General features: G+C 32.7%; 1 protein-coding gene across 3 annotated transcripts in view; it reads right to left on the bottom strand.

The window, feature by feature from the left end:
* The window catches only part of LOC129912108 (nucleoside diphosphate kinase homolog 5), a 123,079-nt gene extending 121,535 nt beyond the window's left edge, over positions 1 to 1,544 (bottom strand). Inside the window, exons 1-3 of one of the 3 annotated variants that reach the window (XM_055990228.1) lie at positions 1,168 to 1,528; positions 998 to 1,089; positions 629 to 946 (exon numbers count right to left, since the gene is read on the bottom strand). In XM_055990228.1, coding sequence (XP_055846203.1) covers positions 783 to 946; positions 998 to 1,089; positions 1,168 to 1,448 — 537 coding nt within the window. In that variant the 5' untranslated portion in view covers positions 1,449 to 1,528 and the 3' untranslated portion in view covers positions 629 to 782. Of the gene's footprint in view, positions 1 to 628; positions 947 to 997; positions 1,099 to 1,167 lie in introns of those variants that run through there. The other 2 variants (XM_055990227.1, XM_055990229.1) reach the window with 2 other exon arrangements.
* Positions 1,545 to 23,903: the final 22,359 nt, after the last annotated feature.

The following is a 23,903-nucleotide window of genomic DNA, read 5'->3' as shown; positions in this document are numbered from 1 at the left end:
TATCTTATCAGTATTTATAGTTTTTATTTAAAATCTAACTGATTACCTGAGAAAAAAAACTTTTGTGTCTCAGAACTCAGACTTTAAATTTTGAACAGCAACTCTCAGAGGAATCTTAAATTTCACAAAACCACATGAATAAAGTGATAAGGAGTGAAACACCCTTATGCCACTATAAGAAACTTAAATTATTAAGTTCATTCCATTTCCAGGATATCTAATGCATTAAGAAACTTTTCCAAAAATATTAAAGTAAATCTAATGGAAGCAATTTAAGTTTGTGTAATACCTCTAAAAAATAAAATATAAAACTCGAAAACTAAAATATCACCTGCAGCTTCACCTGCATAGTTTGGTTCACGTATATTTTTATTTTTTTTTTATCTCTATTTTCTAAAGAACTTAGTTTCCGTATCCGCATAGAACCTACGACGACGTAGAGAGCTTGCATTTTATGATGTACACACGTTACAGCTAGAACTGTTTTGAAAGACTTATAAATGAAGAATACACACGATTTGCTGGGCAAATCTGTATGTTTTGGGAGTGAGTACTTTTGAGTGCAATTTTTCATTGTTGGGCTTTTGAGAAGGATAAAAAGAACTTTGGAGCCATGTAGCTATGTAGGTATGTTATGACATGAGGGATTTATTTTGTCTTTATATTTGAAGGCATCGAATCAAAAAAGTATTATCTGCTGTTTTCATACAAAGTATTAAGTTTCAAAAAGTATTTAAAGTAACCAGGAAGAAAAGATTTCATTGCAGACATGACATTTGACATTAATAAAGCTTCGATCCATCAACAAACCAATTAGATAAAAATCCTCTAAGATCCTCTGCTTTACTTTGATATGCACTAAAAATTCCATCCGCTAAGAGTCCAGTCAAGTTATTTCTACCACAATAGGACACAAAGTTTAAGCGTCGTGAAAGTTGAACCATGACTAAAATTATAATTCTTTTGTATTGAAAGAGATTAAGTGAACATTTCTAACCGTTTGGAAAAATATATTTTATCTCATTGCTTGCATTTTCATTTGAGATGCTTGCATGAATTCTGTCTTCCGATTCTAAATTGAAAAAATAACTGCGAAAACTAACGAGATTTATCTACATATAATTTTTATAAAAATGAAAACAATAAAAAAAAAAGCATTCAACTCACTTTGAGATCTCAATAAGAGTTAAAAGGTCCTTCACTGCATTAGATTTATTGAGGATCACTGCTTCCGAAGGTCCTTTGGATAAAGCCATTACTTTAATAGCGAAACGTGCATCCGTTTTTTCAATTTCCTTATAAAACTCAGCTGCTTGTTCTGGAGTAAGGCATATTTGTTTACGATGTGTTATGCGAAATCCATTTTCAAGTAACAATTGCAATATTTCGTTAGTATTTGAAATAAAATTTGGTTTGATGATCAGTAACGTATTTTCAGTAGCTGACATTTTTAAATATTTTTTTGAAAAAAAACTGTTTTTTTAAGTTTTTTTTTTTAAGTTAGAAAAAAATATCAGCGCTTGCTAGCTTGTTAAGAAAGTTTGAATTAAATTGAGGGGAGTGGAATGTTTGTTATTTAATCGGCAATTAAAAGGAGACATTGTATAAATTCGTATGAGATTTGGAAGTTTTCTAATGGCGATGTAGGTATTTTATTTATTATTTTTACTTGCTTTATACTTGTGTCGAAAAAAAAGTTTGAGGTTTTAATCCAAACCAACATTACAATGATGGAGAAGTCCAAAAAAGTGGGTTTCGCAATTCCTTCCGCCCGTTGTGCGTCCATCTGTAAACATTTCCACAGCCTAAACGGGCGAACGAATTTTCTTCAAATTTGGTACAGATAATTTTTATAGAGTTCTGAAAGTTGTAACATGTTATTTGGGAAGCATATACTTAATACGAATAGAAATACATAATTGTGTATCATGCATTAGTCGTTATGTACGGTACGCTAGTTGAGGGTAGGAATTACAAAGATTGATTGAATTAGAAGTACGAAAAAAAACTCTCAATAAATAGAACACGACTGACTCAGTTGGTATTGCAATACCGGAACAAGTATTTACAATAACATATCAGTGTCACACCATACAATTTTTTTTCGGCGTGTTGTTCTAAAATAAAAGTATAAAATTGAGTTTTTATAAAACTAAGAACTAATTTGCAGTAAAATGGCGTATTAAATATTGTGTTTCAGTGAAAGAATTGTAAAACAAAACAAAAATCAATTCCTCAACTCGAAATTTTGGAAAAAAAAACTACATATACCTATTAAAAAATAGTAAATGGTTTTTTTTTTTCAAACTTTTTCGTAGTAAAATAAATATTATTTATCAGTTAAATTCCGAAGAGGAAAACGTAATTTATAGGTATAACAGTTTTGAAAAAAGAAAATTAAAAATTACTTCAATTTAATTGGATTTTTTTGATAAAAACTGAATTTTTGCATTGAATTAATTGATTTTCTTAAAGAATTTGGCAAATTAGAACTTTAAACTTTTGCTATTTAGCTTTCAACAATAAGGGCTATTGAATGAATAAAAAATAACTTTATATTTAAATGTTGAACTTTAAAAAAAAAATAAGTTAAATCTTTTTTCAAAATTTCTATTATTAAAAAAAATTCGAAAATGAAATACTTTTTAATACTTTTTATAAACTTTTATAATTTCAAATCATAATAAAAGTGACCAAAAAATTTGAAAAATAAATTAATTTTATATTATGAAAAAGTTTTAAAAAGGACGTGTTAAAATTTTTTCAATAATTTTTGTTTCAAAAATTTGGGTTTAGTTACCATTTTTTTCAAAAACCCTTTCTTCAATTTACTTTATTTTATTTATTACTTTATTTATTATTTAATTTATTTATTACTTTATTTTAATTTTAAAAATATGAATAAGCTTCTAGCTTTTTAAAAATGCATATTTGAATATTGTGGATGTTGCCGTTGTGTTCAAATATTTTTTTTGTGTTTGAAGTCAATTTGTGAGAAAATTGCATTTATTGCTTAAACGATGGAAGATTGTCCTTCACTCCCATATAGTTGTTTTCCGTTAATTGCCTAGACAATCTTTTGGCATTAGAAAATTTATAAAAAAAATTTGTTGTTCACCAAAATCTTCAATTAAATTATAAAAATCAAAACGGCAACAGCGGCAATTTTTAATCTATAGACTTTAAAGTATTTTTAATTACCGACCTTTGAAAAAAAGATCATAAAAATCAGAGCTGTTCGGCCGGCTTCCCTAATATTGCCATTTTTTCCCTAATATTCCACTAAAAAAAGAAAAAAAATATAGACATGGTTAAATAAATAAATATTTTTTTGTACACAATAACCAAAAGCCAAACAAAACATAAACCATTTTATTTGTTGAAGGAATTAATTAATTAAAACATGTTGAGGAGTTTTTATGAAATAAAATTAATTGATGGAATTTTTACTGATTAAAGAAAATCTTATATATAAAAAAGAGTTCGTTTAGTGTGTGTGGCCGATAAACTCGCGTTTGGCTGGTCCGATTTTGGTAATTTTTTTTTTGTTTGAAAGGTATTAATATGTAGATGGTTTGTATCAAAAAAAATAATACCTTTTCTCACATCTTTACATAGCTGTCAATTTGTACGAGTAAAAAAACACTCTTGCTTTTTAAAAAATTTAACTAATCTTAATTTGTAAAGCTTTCAAAATTAAAAAAGTCTGACTTTGAGTGAAACAAATATTTATTCGTTTTGTGATATTTTATTCAATCTCTGATCTTCATTGAGGACAAATAAGTAAAATCGAACAGACCAAGATGTTCTTGATCAGCATTACCAAATTTCATACATATTTGGAGTCCGAAAGACTTTACAGATTTTTGTGAAAGTTCGTTTGTGTGATAAGGCCCATCCATGTTTTGTAAATTATAACTGTATGCCTATGCGGTAGGTGGCACTGTTGTCAAATTAAAGGCAAATATTCCATATTTGGAGTTGGTACGTGGCGCTGCTGTCAAGTCATGAGCAGATTCAATATTTGGGGTTCAAAGAGCTCATATTCAAGGCTAATAGAAACAACTAAGCTATCTCACAGTTGAAAATTGGTATGATAAACTGAAACTTAATGATAAACTGAAATTTGTTTAAGTTGTTTCAACTACCAATTTCCGCATTAATTTATAATGATTTAATCTTTTTAAGAAAATATTTTAATATTTAGACGCATGTATAGAATTAAGACGGAATCTTTTCACTTTAAGTCGGTTTCTTTACAATTTACAAAAACAGATGGCTACTTTTTGAATTTCCTAAATAGCCAAAAAATATCATGATACAGTCAAATAAATTGAAAAAAGGAGTAAACCGCGGAATGAATGCTAATAGAAATTTTTTTTGCTCAATATATTTGTTTTGGCATTCTATAACATACCTCAAAAGTCTAGAAAAATCTCATGCCGCAAGTCGCGATTATCAAAGCGAAATGGAGATTTTCAAAATAAGCAATAATAGACAATGGTATTATATTTACATATGATACAATACTTCGAGGTATTTTTTAATGCTGATGCCAAAAAATCTAGACGAGATCAAGACAATCTGACGTCTCTGAAAAAAGTTTACCTGTTTTTCATTTGTTAACCCATATTATTATAACAGTTGCAAACTTACTACCGAAAAACCCTTAAAAGTTATGGTAGAGGGGCAAAATTTAGCATGAAGGTTTTCATATCCATTATCATTAAGAATCAAAACAATGTAATGAAAAAAACATTCATACCTATGAAAAATTGGTATTTTTTGAGAAAAGGGGAAATTTTGGTATATGCACTAAAAAACAATCTTATAATTAGTGCTGATAGGCTAATTTTTTTGTTTCTATCTTTGTTTGGATATTCTATAACTTATGTCAAAAATCTAAAAAAAAAATCTCATGTCCGCAAGTCCTAATTTTGCAGGTTAAACTAAGTTAGGTGCAGATTTAAAAAAAAAATAATAAGAAAACTTTGGAATTTTATATGTTTACCAGCATAAGCGACATGATTTAAAGGTATTTTTACACTTAAAAAAAAAAAACAGATATAACTTTTTTCAGAGACGTTAGATTGCTTTGATTTTAGATTTTTTGTAATCAGCATTAAAAAATACCTCGAAGTTATATATAATATGTTTATATAATACCATTGTCTATTATTGCTAATTTTGAAAATCTCCATTTCGCGATTTGATCTTGAAAATCGCGACTTGCAAACATGAGATTTTTCTAGACTTTTGAGGTATGTTATAGAATGCCAAAACGAAAGTATTGAGCAAACAAAATTTCTATCAGCATTAATTCCGAAGTGAAACCCTTATTTGACTGGATTATCAAATTTTAGTAGCGATTGCAAGTGATTGAAAGGAGTTCGAGACACATAAAATTTTGTTTTTAAAAACATTTTTTTACTATATTTGACGCAAAAAACCCGTGCCAATAACAGAAAATAACAGTGGCATGCATACAACATACATATCACCTGGGAAAGCAAAATTATTGTAACTGTTAAGGACATAGTACCATTTTGCTTTCCGCTGAAGATTTATGTTGTTATACCTTAATAATAATATTAATGGAACTTCGTACACATTCCAATTAAAATTATAATAGATAGCTGTCAGACAAATGGTTTGCTTTTTTTAATACTTTATACAATTTTATGTTTGTGCTCCATATATCAAGTTGTGGCCCGATTTTTTTGTATTGGAAAAGGTTAATACATTACAAAGCCAAAAATTGAAAATAAATACTAGAAAACGCGGAACGAAGTCCGCCGGGTCAGCTAGTTATTTATATAAAAATGAGTTCGTTAAGTGTGTGTGGCCGATAAACTCGCGTTTGGCTGGTCCGATTTTGGTAATTTTTTGTTTGTTTGAAAGGTATTAATATGTAGATGGTTTGTATAAAAAAAATAATACCTTTTCTCCCACTTTCACATAGCTGTCAATTTGTACGAGTGAAAAAACACTCTTGCTTTTTAAAAAGTTTAACTAAGCTTTATTCGTAAAAAAATATATTAAGACAGGCTTTCAAAATAATAATTATCGTTTATAGTCTGTGATGCCTGTCAACGTTTGAATTTGCTTGAAGCAGACACTCATTGGGACTCAACGCTTCCTGGTGCATCTGTTTTGTCTTCGCCACATCATATTGTTCTCAGTAAATATAATAATGAAAAAATGTATAATCAAGTTGTGATTGATATCATTACTTTAAGCATAAATACGATCTGAAAATAAAATTTGTACCGAGGAATAACGTGACATGCTTAACTTTAATGGCAAGGATCGCATTTCGCATAAACATAGAAGCTCTGATCGTCTGGATAGTACGTAATTTTCTTAGATTTGGAGTAGTTTTTTTTTTCGTATAAGACCAGACAAGAACGTTAATCAAATAAAAAAACATCATCTGATCATTATTGGCTGTGCTGCTATTTCAGGGAAAGGAAAACGCCATAGCTCCAGACCAAAACAAAAGGAGCTTGGGAACGTTTTGATTTTACGATTTCAGAATAGGCTCGAGACTCGAAGCATCTATATCTATGCAAGACTGGGTCCTTGCCATAAAGTTAAGAATGTCACGTTATTCCTCGATATACAAATTCAAGTATTGGACCGGTCTGATAATTCTCCCGGCATGAATTCTATAGGAAACTTCTTTTGGAGCTTATCCCCTTATGTACCTACGTTATTTTGTATCAAAAAGTATGAATTCTTTGACTTTTTTTAAGGCAATCCGTATCTACATGATAAGCGCAGGTAAATGGGATACAAAAAATTAAAGACATTTCGACAAAAACTTTAAAAATTCAGCAGCATGAACCAAAAAATTATATTTTTTCGCTTGGACCTAATAATATGGCAAGGCTTTTTGATACATTATAGTCCTGGTATATCCAATGAATTCAAAAACTCCGTTTGGTAATTTGATACATTGCTTTCATTTCAATTCAATTCAATTTTGTTTTATTGAACATACTATATACAATTGACTTAAGCTTAACTTATTTCTAATAAGATACATTGATTGATATAAAATCACAAAAAAAACATTACTGTTAAAAAAGAGCCAAGTTCTCCTATGTTGAAATTATGCTGGCACAAAAAAGTATTGAGATGTAAAAGTGTACCAAGTTCTAAAGTTTGGGTTCAAATTCGTATCAATAAAATTTTGATTGTTCTCTTGACAATTTTTCTTTTAATTACCGATTTTTAAAGTTATTTAAAAAGTTGCCAAGTAAACAATCAAGATTTTATTGATACGAATTTGAACCCAAACTTAAGAACTTGGTACACTTTTACATCTCAATACTTTTTTGTGCCAGCATAATTTCAACATAGGAGAACTTGGCTCTTTTTTAACAGTAATGTTTTTTTTGTGATTTCACTACTTTTTGCAAGGTATGGCTGTAGAATTGAAAATCTCTATATTTGATGAAAATTCAGTGAAAATGAGCGGTTGCCACGCCCCCTGGCTGAAATTCTCAAATTTAAATTTTTTTCCTTTGTATAAACTACAAACTCTACCATTCTACCAAATTTGAAGATTCTACGATAATCAGAAGTGCTCTATAATATTTCATGAAAATTCAGCGGAAATGGGCGATTGCCACGCCCCTTGGCTGAAACTCTCAAATTTTAAATTTTTTCCTTTGTATAAACTACAAACTCTACCATTCTACTAAATTTCAAGATTCTACGATAATCAGAAGTGCTCTATAATATTTGATGAAAATTCAGCGGAAATGGGCGGATGCCACGCCCCCTGAATTGAAAATCTCAAATTTTTTTTTTCCTTTGTATACACCACAAGTCCTATCACTGTGTAAAATTTCAAGTTTCTACGATATCGGGAAGTTCTCCATAATTTTGATGATCTGTCAGTGAGTCAGTGAGTCAGTTACGGTTTTTGCGATTTTTGAAGCCCTATATCTCAGAAACTACTCATCGTAGGAAGCAGGTGAGGTGTTTGGTTTTGACCAGCTCAACAAATGTAGCGAGTTTGAAATTTCTTGCATTTTTGGTGTGGAAGTTAGAGGGGGGTCGAAAATGGCCTGAGTTGTTTCCTGTAAATAAGGGTGCAGTGCCAAAGATGCTAGAGAACTTGGCTGGGCACTACCGTGCCCCTTGATGTTGGCACATATGGGGCCTAACCTTATACAATGGATAAAAGATAAAATATATTTAAATATAGTACATGAATAGGCTTAATTTTACAAGTCTGCTGACTAGGTTATCCTCGGGGTGTTCCTTCCCGGTTGTCCAGTTGTGGTATTGATTATGGTGGGTTGGGTGGTATGGCATTTAGCCGCGGTAGTAGGCCGATTGCGTATCGGCGTAAAAGTAAACTACTTCCTCGTTGTCGGTTGGGATTATGTGCTCATCCAGAATATCCAAAGCACTAAGGTATCTGGGTTCGGGATGTCATTGTTGGGTTCTCATGCTTCTCATCAGCTGATTGGGGTGGTTGGCGATGCTTCCGACAAGTTTCTTTGCAGATTGCAGCAGATACTTTTCCAACGTCATGATGTTTGCTTCCTCGTAAAGTCGCTCGTTGCTGTAGTATTTTTGTCGCTGTCGATCGAAGTAAAGTCCGGTGCAGATCCTCAGGATTTTCCTCTCAAAAATTTGAAGTTCCTTCATGGCTGTCTTGGAAATGGTATACCATACCGGAAAGCTATAGGCGATGACAGGTCGAAGAAGCTGCTTGTAGATCAGGAGTTTCGTTGGTTGGCTTAATCCGTTTCTTCTCTTCATCAGGGGGTGAAGGCGATGGAAGGCGTAGGTGGCTTTTTTCAGTACAGACCTAGAGTGAAGGTTGAACCTCAGGAGCTCGTTAAAGTTGATCCCTAAATACTTCGCGTTGCGTTTGGCTGCCAATTTAGTACCATCAGGTACTGTAAGTGTGATGCTCCTACAGTTTGCAGCTGACCGAATGCTTCGTCCTCCTGTTCGTCTAAAGCACAGTAATTCCGATTTTGATGAGTTGATCCGGATACCCCATTTACTGTAGAACTCATACAGTTTTCGAATGTGAGCTTCAACTTTCCTGGCAGCTATCGTTGGCGAGACGGACTTGTAGTATGTGAGCGAATCGTCAGCGTAAAGCAGGTTCTCGCACTCACTTGCAAGCGGCTGGTCCGATGTCAGGATACTATAGAGGAAGGGACCAAGTTTTGATCCTTGGGCAACTCCAGCTCTAATGCACTTCATTGCTGATTTTCTATTCTCCACTTGTAGGAAGAAGTTCCTAGAAGAAAGAAAAGAAAAAATGATTTTTATTAGTGCTACAGGGAAGCCTAGTAAATGAAGTTTATGGATAAGGGCTTCTATCCATACGCTGTCAAATGCTTTCTCGACATCCAGAAAGCATGCGACGGTAACTTGATGGTTGTTCAAAGCTGAGGTGATGTCTTGGTGGAACTTCATGAGCGGATGCAGTGTGGAGTGCTTCTCCCGAAAGCCGAACTGCATGTCTGGGATAATGTTGAAATCGCTGCAAAACTTCTTGAGCTTCCTCAGTGTCAGCTCTTCCAAGAGCTTACTTAGGTTGTTGAGAAGAGAAATTGGCCTGTAATTAGATATAATGTCCCTCGCACCTTTCTTAGGAATTGCCACGATTCTTGCAGTTTTCCATTTCTGCGGGAAGTAGCTGTTGTTGATGCAGTTGTTGAGGATAATGGTTAAGAAGATTAATATTGTCTGCGGGAGCCTCTTAATGACGAAGTTGGAAATGCCATCCGGTCCGGCTGATTTTTTCGGTTTGGATATTTTAATTATTTCGGCAATCTCTTCTGGGGTGCTCAGGTTTGGGCTGTCAACTGGATCACTTGCGGGATTGGTGTTGCTGAATGTTGCTACATCGATGTTAGGTACTAAGGTCCTTCGGATGGATGCTTCCATTTCCTGTAAGAAGACTGGGTCTGCGGAAGGGTTCGGTGTGAAGTTAAATTCGAAGTGGGCTGCAAATGCTTCTGCTTTTTCTTGAGATGTTGTTGCTTCTCCATTGTTGGTGTTAATAACTTTCGGCATTGGTGACTTCTGTCCAACAATTCGGTTGATATTCTTGAAGGCATCAGGTCCGGGCTTTATTGACTGCAGTCTCTTCTGGAACTGTGTGTTGTTGAAGTGTTGAATGGCGTTACGGAGCATGATGTTGGTGCACTGCAGCTCACTCCACACTGTCCGGTAGTTGGCATTTGATGTGTTTAAGTCCCGCTGGTGGATCCTTTGGAGGCGTTTTCTTAACCGCTGTCTGTGTGCGTATAAATTTTGCACGTGTACTGGAAGATGTTGGTAGCGGTCCTTTGATGTCTTCGGCTGTTTTTGATTGTCCAGTGCACTTGTGATTGCCGTTTCCAGAGAATCAATAGCAGCATCAATTTCAACATTCTGGAGATTTCTGTTGTGTGGTGGGAAAGTGATGGATTGTTCAACCTCTCTCTGCAACCTGTCTATATCCAATCTCCTATAGTTGATGAAGTGTTCCGCTGGTTGTGTCACTAAGTTGATGGGCTGATGAAGCTTAATACTGAGCTGAACTGCTTCATGGTCCGAGTCGCTGGATACTGTTGAACAGATAAAGTTGCAGAAATCAGGATGAATATGCACAAAATTTGATGTTACTAAGAAGAAGTCCAATGTTGAAGGTGTTCTTGGGTAGGTTGGTTTCGGTTGAGAAATTACAACTAACGAATGTTGGGCACTGTTGAAATCCAACCAGTCGGATATTGCCTTTCCTTCAGTGTTGATAGTTATATCCATCCAAAGGTGATGTCTAGCATTGAAATCACCGCCGATGAGTCCATAAGTGCTTCTCGAGAGTGTGCCGTTGAGGGTCTGTAAGTCGCTCTGAATGTTTTTGGCTGTGGAATTGCATTTGAAGTACACGCTTATTATGGTGAGTGTCTCATCTCTTCCTAGGTTTAAGATTACGGCAGTAGCTTCACTGGTCAAGAGTTTCACTGGTGCTTATATTTTTCTTTACAAAAATTGCAGTCCCTCTGCGGTTCTCGGCTTTGTCCTGTCAGAAGGTGTTAAATCCAACGATGTCAATGTTATTTTTCCGTGTCACGTTGGTCTCGCTGATGAGGGCGATGTCTGGGCTGTTGTTCTTCAAGAACAAGTTGAATGATGTCCTCTTCTCCAGGCTGTACAATGAATTGACATTGTACGTCAGTATGCGGAGCTTCTTTAATGACATAGTGTGTAGATGAAGGTGGCTAAGGCCGCGGACTTATCTTTATCACTCAGAAGCCCATGGTTAGATGGAACGGCACTCCGGGCTTTCTGCATCACTGACAAGAGGTCACTTCCGAAGAGGCGCTCAACTTTGTTGTTGAGATTCATCGGTGGTGGTGCTGATGTAGATGCTGGTCTGGTCGGCTTAGTTGGCCCTGTTTTAACTGGGATGCTCTTTGCTGGAGTCCTGGTTTGCTGTTGTTGTGTTTGGTTCTTCATTGGTGCTATTGGCTTGGGTGTTGCTGCCTTTGGTGGTTGTGCTTTTAGGGCCATTGCTGCATAGCTCACTGCTGGCCGGGTAATGGTACATGCTGACTTAGCAGCAAACTCCTGGTGAGACTTTTTCTCCGCCAGCACCTTATTCCTTTCGGTAAGCTTAGCTTTCAGTGTCGGGCATCCTTTGAAGCTAGCTGGATGTCCTTCCTTCTTACAGTTGGCGCACCATACATTCGATCCGGTGTTTTCCTTCCTTCTACATTGTCCTGGTTCATGGTCTTCTTTGCACTTAACGCAAACATATTGGCGGCCGCAGTTTGTGGCAACGTGACCAAAACGTTGGCAGTTTCGGCATTGCACGATGTCGTTGGTCCTAAGACGCTCCCAATGAACCCGGTGGTTCATTATCAAGGCCTTTGAGTAGACCTCGGCGATGTCACAGCTCTTACTTAGTTCTACGACGAAGTTGTTGAATTCTTTGCCCTGTGCTTTTTTGGACTTGAATTCAGTGACTTTGATGACTGGGAGACCCTCGATCCTAAGTTCATCTTCTATTTCAATGGCTGCGAGTGTGAAGTGAAGTCCTTTCAGCAGCAGTAGGTTCTTCCTATCTTCTCGGGGTGTAAAGGTATTAAATTGGATCTTCCTCGCCTTTAGGAAGTTTTTAATGTCCTCAAAAGATTGGCGGTTCCCAGTTGAAATGATGGTTGTCTTTGTGCTCCGGTTTTTAAATGTCACCTTAAGGTTTTTATTTTTGCAGAATCTGCTGATTTCCGCGATGTTAGCGGAAAAACAGAAGATTGGTGGCATTCCTGTTGCCTTGGTGGTGGGGATTGGAGGCGTTGGCTGGGTGGCAGTTGTACTTGCTGTTGCTGGTTGTTTAGCTGTTGGTGGCTGAGTTGCAGCTTGTGACTGTTGTGCTTTTGGCGGCTTGTTTGGACTGGCTGATGTTGGCTGCTTATTCGGAGAATGCTGGGCTGTTGCTGTTGATGGCTTGTAGAAATCCGTGATTATTAGTTTTTTGGCTGCAGTTGCTCCTTTTCCGGATTTCCTAGGCCTCTTCTGCCCTGGCTGGGGAGATTCACCATCAATTTCCGAACTGGAAGCAGAATCACAAGTATCCTCTTCTTCGCTGGCTGGCTCATCTTGGCTGGTTTGCACTTCATCGTTGGCGTGTGTCGATGAGCTTTCTTCACTTTCGGTTTCCATTTCGTCTTCGGCTTTGTCTTCTTTGTTTTTCTGCAATTGATCATCCCTTGTGATAAAACTTCCTAGGGTTTTATTGATTCGCGGTCTGTGTTCAGGACCCAGGTCGTTGATCATCCTCTTAATTAGTTCTTCAAGGGCAATAAACGCACTTTCAAGATTAAAAGGCTCACCCATTTTTAATTGCTGCTAATTTTTTTTACTTTAATTATTATATGGCACCACTTAGTTTAATCCTCGCACGATGTTTTAAGAAAAACTTTCATGCGCACATTAATTAAGGGTTGGCTTAGGTAGCTTAACTCTGCTAATGATTTCGGGTTTTATTACCACAGGGTAATAAAACTTTTGAAAATCGTCGCAGGTAAAACCCTTCGCTGGTAGATTTGGTGGTTATTTTTGTTAAGTGTTTAAAACTATCCGCTGCACGTCTATCTGCTTTGAATGTCTGTTTGAAACTGACATTGCTTTCATTTGTGATAGGGTCAACCGATTTGTAGGCAAAACATTGTGCATTTATATAGTTTAAAATTGTTGCATTGATTTCAGAAACATTTTTATTTGTAACAGCCATTATTGCACGTTCACTCAGCCAAGTATGATTTTTGTAATTTGTCTTTATACTTGGAAAAACACTGAATCAATTCATTTTTTGAATTTACATTGAAAAAATTGTTTTGAAGTGTAATTCGGCCTTCCGAATCAAGTGCCGCTATTCCATTAACAATGTCCAATAACTGCATAAATTACAATAAATTGGTTAATGTTCATCACAATAAACCAGTTTTTTTCGGTTTAAATGTATTTTCAAACAGGTTCTATTTTTTTAAAAAGTACACTCAGCGAAGCGGGTGGGGGTTAGCTAGTATTGAAATAAAAACAAATATTTTTAAAGTTTTTAGCACCCTTCCTCCTTTTTAGCAAAACCATCAATACTAGAATGTCTTTATTTGATTACTAAGTAGATAAAATAGCTACTTCACATATAAAAATTTCATTAAGAGTATAAATTCTAATTCAACTTAAAAACTCCTTCCTCCTTACTTCGCTCTTCGAGTGAAGAATTCACTAACCATTTTACACATTTATCCACTTACAACAAAAGTAAATTCACGTAGCCCCTACTAGTTGTTCTTGAACCTACACATATTTTCTCGTAAATTAACTTAAAATCCTCCAATTATCCTTCTTCAAGATAGCACAACTACACCACCTCCAAAGATTTATAATTATGTAGCTATACCTGCCTTCATCAAAATACCTAGTTCGTTGTCAACTGAATACCTTCATTGTTTTTTCTTCTAAAAGTATTTTATTTAAAAATACATATATTTTTGTCATCCACCACCATTCACTACCTACCCTGTAAGGTACCTTATTCTATTCTATAAAGAGAAGGCTCTCGCGACAATACTTGCCATCTTCGCTAAAGCAACATGCACTTAATTTAGTTAAACAAAAATTCACTTCAATTTTCTCGCAGTTTTATAAAAGAAAAGCCCAACTTTTAAGTAGGAAGTGTAAGTGTAGGTATTGTATATTTTGAAAGCGTGTATACGTGAAGATGGAAGACGCAAGAATTTATTGTGCGGGTCGGGTGGCCATAAAGCAGATGTAACTTTAGTACGACGAGCGTTGGATAAAACTTTTAGCAAGAAAGTTTGCATGAGAATTGTTTATAATTGAATGGAAATCCTTGCTATAGATAATTGAAGCTATGCCAGAAAAGTTATGAAGGTGGATGACCCTCAATAGAAGGTCAACTTTGGTTGCGAGCATAATAATTAAAACATCGTCCTTGACTGAAATATGTACCTACACAAAGTTTACGTCGACGACGTGCGGCTTTTCCGGCATTAAATATTTACTGATGACAAAGAGATTGACGTTTATATTTGAACTTTCTTAGTTCTAAGCTCACAAGAGGTAGGTAGTACACTTCCTCAGACATGTAAGCAAATAATGTTATCCTGCAAGGATGCCCGCAACGAAAACATCTCTCCGGCGCCATCACTTCTTTTGTGAATAAAACAATAGATATGTTGTTTTTTTGTCTTCAGAACTATATCCTTATGCTGTGTGTGTCTTCTTTACAGAGATGCTCCAGCGTGCAGGATGCAATACATCAATTGACCAAGTCCTTTTCTATGGATATAGGAAAGTAGATTGTTCTGCTACATGTTCAAAAAAAAGTATAACGTATTGTACTTTGTAGGTATACTACATTACATAAGGTTAACATTTGTTTATGCAAACAATAGGAAAAAGCTGGTGTATAGTACCTATAGTGATGCGTTGCAACTGTTAAAACCCAAATGGGGTTCCTCTTTGGAGATTTTCAAATGGATTTGAGATTGAGTTTTTTTTTGTATTTCCATCTGCAATGTATCAGTTGTTGTGGAAAAAATAAAAAATAGAAACTTTACACTTGAGATTTTCCTTAAGCCATGTCATAGAATTTTCATTGTATAAGCTTTTCCATTGAATTGAACAGTTTTGAAATTTTTATTTTTTAATTAGGTAGTTGTTGTAAAATTTATAGCTGTATCGAAAATGTTTTGATTGTAAGGATTGCAATTATTTCCGTAAAAATTAGGTTAAGTTAGTTAGCCTTATATTTTTTTTTAAAAAAAGGTAGAAGAACTAACGAGAAATTTAAAAACAATGACTCAAAATATTACTAACTTATTGATTTCACTCATCAATTGAAGATAAGTTGAGAAACCGCTAAGCAACTATCTGAAATTCTTGAAATTGGATACTAAGGTCAAAAGTAAAAAAAAAAATGCTTTTGCTTTTTCTATTTTTACTTTTATAAAAGTCAAACTAGACAAAAATTTGGAGGTACATTAGAAAAATTATTATAAGGACTTTCTTTTAATTTTATTATTCCTTGAAGTTTAATTTTAAAAACACAAATTTCGGTATTTCTGCTCCCCCACTCCCCCTCTGCTATGTGAATTTGACACCCCCAAATGCAATTTTTTTAATTTTCAAGCCCCCCTGGTTTGTTTTCCCAAGGTTAGCCCAGGATAGCCCAACTTTTTTTTCGCTAGCCCACCCTTAGTTCTAAAATTATAACGAATTTAATTTTGTTCACCCTAAACAACACATAAAATATATTTTTTCAGTTTAAAAATCTTTGATTTTTGACTGTGCACAGTTTGTACCGCCATAGGTCAAAAATAAAAAAAAGTAAATGTCAGTTTTTGAAAACCAAATGATTAAACAACGTTCTACAATCTTCCATCGAACAAAAACCAACAAAATTTTGACGGTTACATAAAAAAAGGTACAGTTTTTTATCGCTGCAGTTATAAGGTGTGAACTTGCGATAGTGATAGCGGGTGTTAAGAAATTGTGAACAGTATTAAATTGTTATGGATACTAAACGAGAAGGCACTAACGTACGTTGAGTCCCCGGGGCCCGGGAGTAAGACTAAACTTTGGGGCCCCTTTGATATTTGGGGGAACCTTAGTCACAAAAAAAAATTACGTATACGCCATACGTTTTTTTTTTTGTATGGCTTATTTATTTTTAGGTTTATTTTAATGTTTTAATATGTTCGTAATGCACTTTGCTATACTGACTTAAAATGTCTCTCATAAAAGTAGTAAACACTTGTACTAGGGCCCCCAAAATTAAATATTTAGAGACCCCTAAAATAAAAAAGAATTGATAGTTCTTGGGGCCTGTGTTCCGAAGTAATAAATACATATTTTATTTTCCATCATCAGGAATAATTTTTTTTATTTTGGGGCCTCTGAAAAATTATTTTTAGAGCCCCAAAATTAAGTGCTTAGAGGCCCCTAAAATATAATACAATTTTTTTGGAGCCAAGAATTAATAGGTATTCGGGCCTCTGTTCTGAAGTAATATTTGGAATACCACCAATAACGTTATGTTTTTATTTTGGGCCCTGATGTATTTATGTTGGGGCCCCTGAATTTATATTTAAATTTCCATTTGATTGTTTTGAACCACTTTTGAGGATCCTCAAATACTATTTTTTTGCTTTTTTGGGGCCCCTAATGTATTATTTGTGGTGGCAAATATTTTTCAAGTAATATTTTTTGGGGCCCTATGATAAAATTATAATTTTTCTTTTAAAAAAGCAGTTTATTTTTTTTGGGGCCCCTGGGGTAACCTTTTTTTAAAATCAATATACATATATTGTGTGGCTACCAATGCATTATACATTACACTGAATGACATAATTTGTCTCCCTGGTTACTTCGTAACTCAATTTATACTAACAGTTTCCTTCTCTGCATTGTTTCCAGTGGGGGCCCTGGGGTCGGTCGGGGGCCCCGGGGCACCACCCCGCTTGCCCCAAAGGAGTGTACGCCCCTGCGAGAAGGTTTATACTTCCTAAAAACATAAATTATATTGTTAAATACACCGAAAAAAAAAACCAATATCAATTTAACATTTTTTAAATATCAAATTAACATTTCTTAAATATCAGCCAAAAATGCTCTATAAAATGTGTTTAATGATATTTAAAATGTAAAAACAACATTTTTATTATCAGGATGATATTTAAATGTCACATTTTGGAATTTTTTTTTGATATTTTATTATCATTTTTTCATATCAATTTCTCATTCCAAATTATTGAAAAATATTAAATACAAAATTCTTAATGTGTACTAATTTAAAGGCGCGTTGTGTTTTTTCGAAGTAAAATGTATGATTTACTGATAAAATTTGATCGGCACTAAGATTTTACTTCACATAGTTTGGGAGAAAATAACAAAAAAATTATATCACCTATAATAGAAAAAATAATATGATCATTATTTTGTAAAGAATATTCCCTTTCAGTAATGTTTTGAAAAAAGAAAGAAAATTCTTTTAATAATAAAAATAATAAAAAAGAAAAAGAAAGAAATAGGTTTCATTATAATAAACTAAAACGTAAAATCTAGTCAAAATTGATATTTTAATTGTCAAAGTGAAATTTTCACTGTCCACTTAAACGTAAAAAAATGTCAAAATGATATTTTAATTGTCAAAGTGAAATTTTAACCATCCCATCTGAAATTAAAAAATGTGAAAATGATATGATAAAATATCAAAATTGATATTTTAATTGTTGGACGACTTTTGTCACTGAAAAATGTTAATTTGATAGCTGTTATTATCAATTTTTTTTTTCGGTGTAACATTAAAGCTAATTGTAATGGGGCTCGTTAGCGAAGCAATTTTAATTATTTTTAATTAATTTTAATTTTCATTGAATTGGTGATTTAGTTGGTTTGCCTTCGAGTGCCCTCTACAATTTAAGTTCTCAAATGAAGATTACTGTCCTACCTTTCGAAGTTTTTTCAGTTCAGCAGTTTTTTCCCCTTTTCGAGTAGTACGAGTTTAAATGACGATACACGGAGAAAAAAAATTAAAAAAAAAATTTTTTTTATTTTTTTTTACCTTTTTTTATTTTTCTTCAAAATAACAAAAATTTTAAAAAACTGACTTAATGAATTTTTTGCAATAATAAATCATATAAAATGATAATATAGGCGTTTCATTAAAAAAAAAATGGTCATATATTTTTGACCGCACTTTGTATGGGAGGGTACCCACTGTGCTTTGGTTTGTTTTTTCAAGATCGAAATTTTTTATCTAAATCCCACCATTTTTTCAAAAAAAAAATAAATTGGTTTTTTTCATTTCAGAAACCGAAAAAATTAAATTTTTTTACCTGTGAGGGTACGGTTAGTTAAAAACCATGGTATGTTTGCCTAAGGTAAGCCCATTCATTTTCGCTATCCTACAATTAAAACCACGAAAAATATATTTTTTTTCTTTTCATTGTAAAAATCTTTGATATATTACTGTCTTTAATCAACATTTGTTTTCGTCATCCCATCTTTACTTAGTTGGTTACAAAGGCCAACTACATAGTTTCATTAATTTCTTAGAAAAAATAATTAAAAAAAAAAAAAACAGTAGATATAAAGGGTCCAGATCCAGATCCAGAGGAAAAACGGCACATGATGAGGTCTTGTAGTATTAACTGGGCACTATTTGATGGCATCCTTACTTTTATAAAACAAATTTAAGCCTTGCTAAGAAAATTTAGAAGTGAAATGAATTTAGTACTATGTTACATGAAGAACAAAATTAAAAATGCCTTTTTCTCTGAATGAATTGGAATGGACTTGTGCTGTTTTTCCTCTGGACCCTTTATACTGATAGATTTGGTTTGCCTTATCTACCTAGAGAAGTTACATGTTTAATGTAATCTATACAAACTTTTTTCAAAAGTTAAAACATATATATAAAATGGTCGGTGACCTGATTTTTTTTTTTCTTCAGTACACGAATAGTACTTATTAAGCCTTTCTTAACTAACCATGATAATTCCAACAAATGGCATCACTTCTTTTCGTTCGCCCACTCTTAGTTAAAAAAATTATGGCAGCTTTTCTAGGAGTTCATAATATGTACATTAGGGTGCGTCAAAATGCTAAAGTATGGAATTTCCAAATGTAATAGCTTTTAAAAGTTACATTACTTATCAAAAATAAATGCTGCGTTTACAATTCTCATTTTAATTAATGTCTTTGGCTCGCTCAAAATATGGGAAGAAATCGAAGAAGTCTGAATTTTTAGAGATTTTTGAAATGAATGTTTTTTTTTTTAACTGCGCCGTTTGAATACAAAAATAAATATATTAAATATATATCTTTATAAGAAAAAACTTTTAAGCTCATATATGTTGGAATTGAACACTTAGCAAAGAAGCTGCGAAATAATATGCGAAGGAAAAAACACATTTTTTCATATAAAACCTTTTTGTCCTAACAACTTCAAACGATTTGAGCGAGCCAAAGACGAACGATATTATGAATTTTTTTTAAATATTATTAAACCTTAGACCCTAATAAAACTTTTGACCACTATTACATTGCAAAATTAAAGAATTTTTTTTACCATACAAAAGTAACACACCCTAATGTACATATATGCAAACTAAAAAATCAATGATATTTACACTTGAAAAAACATTTCTATTTTGTGATTTTTAAGATGAAATAAAACAATTCAACTTAAGCATCTTAACAGGAATGTTATATGGACATTCTATCAAAAAAGAATTCTAAGTCAAATAAATAAAATTTGAGGCGCAATGCCCACACCAGTGGATTTACTTTTCCATTTTATACCGGTCACTGTGGTGTATGAGTATTGTTTGTATTTTCTAAAAAATTAATGATACTAGTTGGCCTTTGCAACCAACTTAAGTTGGGATTATGAAAATAAAATTTTGGTTAAACTTGCGCTAACCTATGGACAAACGAAACACAGTGATAAATCAATGATTTTTACACTGAACAAAAAAAATATTTGTTTTGGTTTTTAAGGTGAATACTAGTAATAGACTCAGATTAATCAAACTCGATTTTAACAACTTAACTGTCCAATGAGTCCCATATGACTCAAAATATATGTTTTGTCACAAGCCTACAGAGTCCCGTGTATCATATATGACTCATATACATATTTTAGTAAAAACAACTTCACTGTCCCCATAAAATCTGATTAAAAAACCACTCCACGTCCCATGAGTCCTATTTGACTCATAGAATATTTTCTGTATCGTGTTTCTAGAGGCCATGAGTCATATATGATTCATAAAGACGTGTTTCTAAAAACGTGTTTGCTATATGAAAATATGGCAATAGAACATAATTTATTCATGAATGTGTAGGACAAGAAGAAATACTTTCCCAAACTGCAAAACAAATTGGAAAAATGTTTGAGCAAAAAAAGTTATTTCATAAAAAAATCATTGATTTTTTTTAAGATTTTTTTTTTTTATTTTGGGAGAAGTTATATGTAAACATATGGAAGAATATTTTTTTAACTACGATCCACAATTATTGTATGGGTAGGTACATAATAAGAAAATTAAAACACCGTACAGCGACTGAAAAAACAAATCTAGTTAAAATTGTAGAGGCATCAAAATTTGAATGCAGGGTAATTAAAAGAGGCTTGATAATGTGTTTTGCCTTGTACGGCTTTCCACCCAGCCTTTTGAAAAATCAATACCTCGAAAACGACTCATCTCACAGAAAATTTGCAAGGACGTTTTTGACATTAAATTATATTATCTTTCTTTTTTAAATTCACAATTTTCCTATAGAATGAATACTTTTTTAATTAGAGAGCCAAACAACTAATATGTGCTTTTAATTTTTATTATTTTTTACTCCCCAAGGCTGTTGTAAGGGGTAAGAAGTAAGGGAAACATACACAATTTCCAAACAATTTTTTTTTCTTTTTTGTTTATTACTTTTAATCTCAATGTGTACATTTTTGCACTTTTTTTAGAGAATCCGTATAAAAATAATAATCAAAAGTAAATGAGACCAAAAAAATATAAGCAGCTTCTATAAGAACCTCAAAAATTGAGCAACATAAACCAAAAAGATATGTGTTTTTTCGTACGTAAGGCCTCAGTTATAGCTATCAGTAAAATCCATCAGTAAAAATTGAAACATCAGGAATCTGAAATCTTTTACTGATTATAGCAATCAGTAAATTTACGTCATTAAATTAAATGTTTATTTGACATTCGCCCCACAAGCAATTTTTTTGCTGTTGATTTCATCAGTAATTTTTTAATGCTGGCACCGGAACAGTAAAAAAAAAGGAACGTCATCAGTAAAACGAAATGGAATTTTTTTTGGCATTTGGCAGTCAGCTGTTCAGTAAAATGAAATTTCATCAGTAAAATTTATAAAATGAATTTGTGTATAAAATTTAACTCAAAATGCATTGATTCTTTTTGAAAAAATTAGTGGAAATATGTTTTCAATTTATTTCATGAAAATTTTCCACAAAATATAAGGTTAAAGTATTTAAAATAGCAAAACAAAATTTTTACTGATGGATTTTACTGATAGCTATAACTGAGCCCTAAGTGCAATCTAGTTCATCTTCTCTGATGCGCTCTACACCCGAAACGGTTGATTTTAGAGAGAAAATTATATTTTATATAGTTTTACGACGAACCATGCCCTCTGATGACCTCCGAGAAATAGGTCGCGAGATATTTGTGCAAAACTGATTTCCGTGACCATTTGACCCTTATAAGTTATAACTTTTCAGCCTATACGGTATCAATGTCAGTTTTTTACATTTTCATTACAAAAATAAGCATTACTATTTACAAATAATGCAATTAGAATTGGTTTCTTACCTGAGTAATTGGTAAATATTGTTAAAAAAAAGGGTTTAGTTTTATGGTCCTATATGATTCATTGGATTTGTGGCGATGAAAATCAAATATCATACGTCCATGAATCATATAGGAACATAAAACTAAACCCTTTTTTAAACAATATTTACTAATTGCTCAGGTAAGAAACCAATTCTAATTGCATTATTTGTAAATAGTAATGCTTATTTTTGAAAAAAAGTACTGGACGTAGAGATGATTTTGAAGGAGTTTGTACGGGGACAGTAAATTCTATTTTATGTAAATATGTGTATGTATCATATATGACTCATTGGACTCTGGTGGCAAGGGAAAAAATTAATAATATGAATCCAATGTGCTTCATGGGACTTATAGAGTTGTTGATGAGAATAATGATGGACGTATAAGGTTTTATAATGAGCTTCTATGGGGACAGTTAAGTTGTTAACAAAAAAAATTAATGGTAATAAAACATATACTAACTTCTAAATTTAGAATTGACTTAGAGGCAGTTCAACTAAGTCGGTTTCAAAATCATACTACTTTTTTAGTTTAGCATTTGGGGGTGCCAACTTCACATTTTGGACATTTATGTCTAAGATCTTACGTTCTGTAGTTATGGCTGGGGAAGATAGTAGTCACAAAAGTTCTTAAAGTACACCCCTTCTCATTTTTAACGCTTTGTGAATATATTTCAATTTCTGTTAGCCAGAGACTGTAGAGGTTACCCTAATTAACTTTCTTCAAAAAAAAAAAAAAAATGAAAATAAATTTTTTGAAAACGTTTAACTAATTTATTGTATTGATTAATATTTCCTTTTAATTGGCACACAAAATATTCTTTTAAAAAGTGTATAAGTACAAAAATCATTTTCTAAAAAAAAAAAACGTTTTAATATATACCTACAGATTTGTTCTTCAAATATTTTCTTACGCAAGAAATTAAATACCATAGATACCTACTTCGTTTGGAGATCAAAATTAAAATAACAAAATCAAAATCAAAACCATTTGATTTTGTTATTTTAAAAACAAATTTTGTATTATTCTTATCAAATTTCTTGTAAAATTAATCTTTTTGAACTTAATCTGTTACCTGTTACATTTTGAAAATAAACAGTCAAAAATTTAATTTCGACTGAAAAACCAATTTGTTTTTGAAAAAACTAGACAGCGATTAATATTTCAATCGTAATGTATACTAGCACAAGCACATAGTGTTTTGGAAAAACTAAATTTTATCCCCATTTTTTTCATAAAAAATTCAAAGCTACATATATACAACATACTGAAGTCGCAAAACTTCAAAGTCATTATTTTATTTTTTTTTTTTTGTATTCAAATAAATGATGTTCCTACTTAAAGACCTTTAAAAAAATTGAGTTATAAATAATAATCTTTTTCATCAAAAAACAAAACCGACTTCCATGGATCAAAACTGGGTTTTATTATTTTTCTAATAGTTTCTATGGCCAGAACTGAACGAAATTGGACCACACCAGTTTTGCAATACAAAAAAAATTATCAAAATTGGTTCACTCAGTCCAAAGTTATGAGGTAACAAACACAAAAAACAAAGTCGGTAAAAAACGCACAAAACAAACAAATATATACACAATGTAAGTAATGGCAACTTATGTTTGTATATGCTTCTACTATTACTAACTAATGTACCTAATTTTTTTTCTTTATAATAAAACAAAGCTTTAATTAATGACTTGCTGCTACTATGTATTGTATTTTCATAATTTTTCAAAGCGCAAGTGACAATCAAACCAAATTTTTTAAATAAAGAATGATTTTTACTAATATTACAAAGCATATTTCAAATATTTGTAGGTACCACCTTTTGATATAACGAATGAAACGGGGATATGAATTTTAACAAAACAGCACAGCGGATCAGCCAATTAAAGCATCCTTGCATCATGCTTAAGTTTGATACGGAATTTTACGCTGGCTGCTAATGTTTTTTTTTTCTTTGATAGTGGAAGACATTTT

The sequence above is a fragment of the Episyrphus balteatus genome, chromosome 2 (genome assembly GCF_945859705.1).
Source record: "Episyrphus balteatus chromosome 2, idEpiBalt1.1, whole genome shotgun sequence".
NCBI classification, from domain to species: Eukaryota; Metazoa; Arthropoda; class Insecta; order Diptera; family Syrphidae; genus Episyrphus; species Episyrphus balteatus.
Note: the sequence above shows the minus strand (reverse complement) of the source record. Positions and strands in the feature narration are given on the sequence as shown.